The sequence below is a fragment of the Silene latifolia genome, chromosome 11 (assembly GCF_048544455.1).
Source record: "Silene latifolia isolate original U9 population chromosome 11, ASM4854445v1, whole genome shotgun sequence".
Taxonomy (NCBI): domain Eukaryota; kingdom Viridiplantae; phylum Streptophyta; class Magnoliopsida; order Caryophyllales; family Caryophyllaceae; genus Silene; species Silene latifolia.
The window spans coordinates 198213602-198221019 of NC_133536.1; the positions used below are offsets into that span (position 1 = coordinate 198213602).

General features: G+C 33.8%; 1 protein-coding gene across 1 annotated transcript; it reads left to right on the forward strand.

Moving 5' to 3' along the window:
- The first annotated feature begins 771 nt into the window (after positions 1 to 771).
- LOC141614616 (uncharacterized) lies at positions 772 to 1158 on the forward strand. The gene has a single exon (XM_074433362.1). The coding sequence runs from the start codon at positions 772 to 774 to the stop codon at positions 1156 to 1158; it is 387 nt and encodes a 128-aa protein (XP_074289463.1).
- The last annotated feature ends 6260 nt before the right edge of the window (positions 1159 to 7418 follow it).

A 7418-nucleotide genomic window follows, 5' to 3' on the forward strand; every position in this document is an offset into this window, starting at 1 on the left:
TTCCGCTAAAAGTTGAGGATAGTTCCTCATAATTGGAGAAGCATGCACAGCCTTACTTTGCTCTTCCTCAACTTTTCCATAGAGTAATCCTCGTGGTTGAGGATGCTCTAAGGCCTGACTCGTGAGGAGTTGTTTCAGACTAGATTAAAAAAGTAGTCTTGGAAACATCTAGATTGCATATGGTCCAAAGTGTTCCATTTGTTTTTGTTTTTTTTTTTGGTCGAATCAAAGTGTTCCATTTGGGCTAATCTACAAGACTATTATCGATGTATTTTTTTCAAGACAAATATCGTTGTATTTTATTGGACATAAGATTTATAGTGATTAGTTAAAAGTTAGTTATATTAACTAACTACTTAATTATAGTTAAATAGAGCTAACCATAGTTAGTTGGTTGTTATTGATGGTTAAGAAGTTGTTATAAATATACAACGACTCATGTAATCATACTTACAACTTTATCATTTGAATAAAGTATACAGTTACAATTCATATTACAATTCTATCAAATATCAATACATTGTTACATTCATCATATCTTCATCACATTCATCGTATTCTTCTATCTTCGTTTTCATAATCAAGTACATCTTCATCACTAAGCTTGGGTTTCTTCATGGTATCAGTATAATTGGTTCATAATTCTGGGTTTATTTCTTCAGTTTCTTGCTTTACCTAATCAAGAAATAGAGGTATCTCTGAAATCGCTTCCGCAATTCTAGTTTGTTCTTACTTAATTCTTGATTCTTTGTTCTTCACATTCGTTTAATCATGCCTGAAAACGGTTCAACTAAGAATTCTTCACCTTTTGATTATTACGATGACCCCCTTTATCTTTCCACTTCTGACCAACCTTCAGCGACATTATCATCCTTTCCTTTCGAGGGTCATGATTTCCTGGGTTGGAAGAGGGAAGTTATCATGGCTTTAGCTGCTAAAAACAAAGATGGTATGATTGATGGGTCATGTTCTTGTCCTCCTTCTACTGATAAGCGTCACAGACAGTGGAAAAGATGTGATTTTATGGTGTTACGTTGGATTTCTAACTCCTTGGATAAGAATCTTAAAGAGAATTTTAAGTTTGTAACATCATCCAAAGAGTTATGGGATGAATTGACTGAAACATTTAGGCAGTCCAATGCCTTAGAAGTCTATTAGTTAACTAAGGATTTAGGAGCTGTTTCTCAAGAGAATCTTTCGCTTGTTGAATATTACAACAAAATGAAAAATTTATGGGAGACCCTTGATTCTCTTGACCCATTACCAACTTGCACTTGTGGTAAAATTTCTCTGTGTTCTTGCACCCTCATCAAGAAAATGATTGACAGAGAGAATACTGCCAAGATCATTCAATTTTTGATGAATTTGAACAACAGCTATGATGGGATTAGGACTCAAATTTTGTCTCTTGATCCTCTGCCGTCAATAAACAAGGTGTTGGCTTTATTACAGAAAATAGAGCGTCAAAAGCAGATTACAGATTCTGTTTCTGCACTCACTGATGCTAATGCCTACGCCAGTTACAGGCAGTCTGATAATAAAAAGTCTGGTGGTTCTAATCTCAAGCCAGCAGAAACTATGTCCTCTAATGCAAAACATTGTGATCACTGCAATAAATTTGGGCATACAAGGGAGACATGCTTCGGGTTGACAAAATGTCCTCACTGCAACAAAACAGGCCATAATCCTGCCAACTGTTTTGTCATAAGAGGATTTCCTGGTGATAAAAATAAAGGTAAAGAGAAAGTTACTTACAACAAGTCTAATCAACCTAAGCGAGGTGTCAACACTGCTGATGTTATTTATGACTCACCCTTGGATGATTCTTGTCTGAAAGAAGCTGAGCACACTGGTAGTGCAGTCCTTACCAGCAATTCTGGTATTTCTCATTGGCTTACTGCTGAAGTCTTGGATGGTCTGGTTAATTCTGTTGTTGATCAGGTCCTGCAAAGGATTTCTGATCAACAACCTGCTGGATTATCTGCTGCTAATTTTGCAGGTATGTTCACTAATCATTCTCATGTGTTCACTGCTAATAAATCTGGTTATTTATCTGATTGGATAGTGGATAGTGGATACTGGGCCTTCTGATCATATGACTCATGATATTAATCTCTTGACTGATGTTCATGTTTTCAAAAGACCTGTTAGAGTTGGTTTGCCTGATGGTAGTATTAAATATGTTTATAAGATGGGTAATGTGCTGCTAACTGATAAGATTACTTTGTTAAATGTGTTTTATATTCCTGATTTCAAACAAAGTTTATTATCTGTTAGTAAATTACTTGATCAACATAACATGAATGTTGTTTTTTCTGATCATGATTGTATCTTTCAGGACCTTACAAGTGAGATTATTATAGCTAAGGGGAGGAGGATTGGTGATCTATATAGATTTCACAGCTACAATACTCATGCTAATACTACAGTAAATATAGTTAATAAAATTAGTCAACTTGTAATGAATAAATTTTTGTCTAAAGAGAAGAATGCAAAGTCTTTATATACTGTTATGAGTTCAAAGTCTGATTCAAGAAATGTAGATCTTTATCATGCTAGATTAGGGCATATGCCTGTAGAGAAATTGAAACTTGTACCTAATTTCAGCACTGTAATAAAGAACTCTTCTTTTCATTGTAAATCCTGTGTTTTGGCTAAGCATCATAGGTTACCTTTTTCTTTAAGTACTTTTAGAGCTTCTGCTTTTTTTGAGTTAGTTCATATGGATGTCTGGGGTCCTTATAGGATTCCTTCTATGCCTGGTGCAAAATACTTCTTAACTATTCTGGATGATTACTCTAGAAACACATGGACCATTTTATTTCAGCATAAAGACCAGGTCTATGGCTTAATTAGAGATTTCTTTCCATACATTCTTAATCACTTCAATGCTCACATTAAAACAATTAGATCTGACAATAGAACTGAATTTTTACAAATAAACTGTGAGTCCTTGTTCAAGGAAAAGGGGATAGTGCATCAAACAAGTGTAGTAGGGACTCCTCAGCAAAATGATAGGGTTGAAAGAAAGCATAGACACTTACTAGAGACTGCAAGAGCAATCAAATTTCATGCTAATCTCCCTATTAAGTTTTGGGGTGACTGTTTATTAACTGCTACATATCTTATTAATTTGATGCCCACACCTTTGATTCAGAACAAGACCCCTTATGAATTGTTGTTTTAAACTGCTCCTGTCTATGATCATTTGAAAGTTTTTGGTTGTTTATGTTATGCTACTATGCCCCCACATTTACTGATAAATTTGGGAGTAAGGCAAGAGAATGCATTTTCATAGGTTATCCTCATAACCAGAAGGGTTATAGATTATATGACTTAAAGTTATACAAAGTGTTTGTTAGTAGAGATGTCACTTTCAAGAAAATATTTTTCCTTATCATAAGGATAAGCCATATGAGGACTTATCACATCAAGTGAACTTGTGAATCCTGCAACGACCACAGTCCTTGTTCCTGTTCAAAGAGACATTCCTGCTGGTACCGTTGATCAGTCTGTGACTGATCAGTCTCTTGAAGATGCTGGTGTTGAGCAAAATATAACCACCCAGCAAGCTGAGACTGACAATCAGATAAGAAGATCTTCATGACCTACTCAGCTCACATCAAGATTGAAAGATTTCCAATATATTTTACCTGGGAAGCAGCATAAGCATACTGCTACTATGGTTCAGACATCAGCATTTCAGGCAGAAGTATTAAACTCTCTGACAGATTACCATCCGGATTTTGTTGGTTCCATGTTCAATGTTATCAAGGAGCATGAACCTTATTCTTTTCAGCAAGCCCAGCAAGACCCTAGATGGGTAGAGGCTATGTCTAAAGAAGTTAGTGCCTTGGAAGAGAATCAGACATGTGAGATTGTTCCATTACCAAATGGTTATAAAGCTATAGGGTCAAAATGGGTGTACAGGATTAAGTACAAACCAGATGGTTATGTAGAAAGATTTAAAGCAAGGCTTGTAGCAAAGGGCTTCAATCAAATAAAAACAAGGACTATAAGCATACATTCTCACCAGTTGCTAAATTTACAATTGTGAGAACCTTACTAGCTATAGCAGCAGCCAAGGAATGGCCATTATTCCAATTAGATATTAGCAATGCCTTTTTGCATGGCTTCTTGGATGAAGAGGTCTAAATGAGACCACCTGAAGGATATGATGTAGGCAAAGGATTAGTTTGTAAGCTCAAAATATCATTATATGGTCTGAAGCAAGCTTCAAGACAATGGAATAAAGAATTGACAAGATTTTTAAAGGAGTTTGGGTATGTCCAATCAAGGCAAGACTATTCCTTGTTCACAAGAACTGATGCAGCAGATGGTTCATTTACAGTAGTCCTTGTATATGTTGATGATGTGTTGTTGACTGACACATCTACTACTGAAATTGATAGAGTCAAGAGAGCCTTACCCACTGTATATTCAATAAAGGATTTAGGTCCAATGAGATATTTTCTTGGATTAGAAATAACCAGGAATTCAAATGGATTAATGATTAATCAAAGGAAATATATTATGGATATCTTGAAAGATTTACAAATGAAGAACTGTACTACTGTCAAATTTTCAATGCAACAAGGTTTGAAGTTGTCTGTTGATCAAGGTGAACTGTTAGACAATCCAGAACAGTACAAAAGACTAATTGGCAGATTATTATATCTCAACATGTCCAGACCTGATCTTTCTTAGAGCATTCAACATCTGAGTCAATTTGTTAGTCAACCTAGGGTTCCACATATGCAGGCTGCATTACATGTGGTTAAATACTTGAAGGGGACTATCAATGCAGGTCTGTTATACAAGTCTCAGTCTGATCTGCAGGTCATTTCATTCAGTGATGCAGACTAGGGTCAATGTGCCTTCTCTTGTAGATCATTGAGTGGTTACTGTGTGATGTTGGGTCAGTCTCTAGTATCTTGGAAGACTAAAAAGCAAGCAACTGTCAGCAAAAGTTCTGCTGAATCAGAATACAGAAGTTTATCTTACACAACTTATGAGTTGGTCTGGTTAGCAGCATTGTTACAGGAACTGGGTGTTTCTGTTTCTCAACCCATTGATTTGTACTGTGATAATAAGGCTGCCCTTCACATTTATGAGAATCCTGTGTTCCATGAGAGAACAAAGCATTTGAGCATTGACTGTCACTTTGTCAGAGACAAGCAGATTGAAGGTTTTTTGATGATCAGACATGTTAGAACTGGCCTACAACTCGCAGACATCATGACTAAACCTTTGGATTCTGATCAACATAGGTTTTTATCCTCTAAGCTTGGTCTGTTGTTTCAAAACAGTCCAGCTTAAGAGGGGAATATTGGACATAAGATTTATAGTGATTAGTTAAAATTTAGTTATATTAACTAACTACTTAATCATAGTTAAATAGAGCTAACCATAGTTAGCTGGAGAAGTTGTTATAAATATACAACGACTCATGTAATCATACTTACAACTTTATCATTTGAATAAAGTATATAGTTACAATTCATATTACAATTCTATCAAATATCAATACATTGTTACATTCATCATATCTTCATCGTATTCTTCTATCTTCATCTTCATAATCAAGTACATCTTCATAACTTAGGTTTCTTCATATTTCAAATTTGCAACATTATATTATGCCTCACCAAATTAAACACAAATTAAATTACATACACGTAGGGGTGTACATTGGTCTGGTCCGGTCCGGTCCGGGGATCGGACAATATTAATATTGGTCTAGGTTGGTCTGGAGCAGGAAAATGAGTGGAGTAAATAGGACAAAGTGGACCAAATATGATTGTCATTGATATTATTAAGCATATAAAAATAGAACTCGATAATTTCGTAACGATCAAACTAAGCCGCATTATTTTCTTACTAGATTTAAGTACATAATTACACATCTTACTATACGTGTAAACAAAGTAAACAATAAAATCAATAATGTTACAATTTTAAAGAGTCTATTCTTATATAAGTTCCGTCCATGGTCCGATCCACGGTTCAATCGATTTGGTTCAGGAACCGTACCAAAGACCAAAGTAGAGTAAATTGGTGAATCGTAGACCGAATCAAATAAAATTCGGTACCATCTAGTCCAGGCCAAATAATTTGGTCTAGTCACACCTTTGATCAAAACCACTGAGTGAACACCCCTACATATATGATACCCGTATTATATTAATTCCAATGACTTATGATTTTATGGGGGTACATGTAAATCCTTCGTAAATTTGAAATGTAAAATAGTGGTACATACATATTAATATGTAGATATTAATGATCAAAATTATTTTTCTAAAAATTCTATTTTTGTAAGCAAAGACATGACAAAATGAAGAATAATTTAAACAAAGCACTAAGTCTTTACTTCAGTTTTTAGTATAAGACCAAATGTTTTGTTAATTGATAAGCCATATTGATTTGTTAGAGTTGAACAGAACTTATTAGAGCTGAGCTGAACAGAACTGAACTCAACTTATAAAAGCTGAACTGAATTTAAGTTTAAGACAATATACTTGTCTTTATTTTATGTACACTATTTAAACTGCATTAAGTTTAAGACAATATACCTATCTTAAATTAGAATTTGCCCATAAAAATATATCAGCATCAATTTCATGTATTTCACTCCTTCCCTATAAAAAGAGATTAAACATAGTATAATTTCAATTAATATACTATCTCATTTGATAAATTCGCGTTCTTTTTTCGTATTTTTTATCTAGAAAATTTAATTTATATTAATCATAAATATATTTACCACCAAATTAAAGTTATGAGGTAACGATATAATAAAAATACATGATGCTAAAAAATCAGGAACTAAATTTAAGTAGGGCTTGATAAACAAAATCAGGAAGTGGTCTTGTAAGTAGGTTAATTAATATATATTAGTACTAGTTTAAAACTCATGCAAAGTATTTTTGAATGTATAACATAGGAGGTAAATAGTTTGTCATTTACGTGAAAAATATGTATTCTAGAATCAACCTAAATGAATTGTAAAAGAAAAATAAAACAGAATAATTATTATAATGGTATATATTATGAATTCAATCATTAAGAGTAAATCATTATTTAATCTCTCATCTCTATTTACTACAATAACCGATTGCACTTTTGTGCTTAGGATGCTCCTTTTGCAATTTTTGAAAGCTACTTAAATAGGCCCTTGCAATTTTGGGCCTTACCTGTTCTTTTACTGCCGGCCAAGCAACACGTGAGCTAGCGAGATTTCATGTTAAAAACATAAATTACGAATATATTTTAAATTAATTTTGCGCTAATATTGGAATAATAATCAACCCAATTAATTTTAACTTACAGAGTAGTTGCAATGATTTACAACATTATCATTTAAACATATACTTTTAACATAGGCGTTTTGTTATGTAAAATATTTATATTTCTTT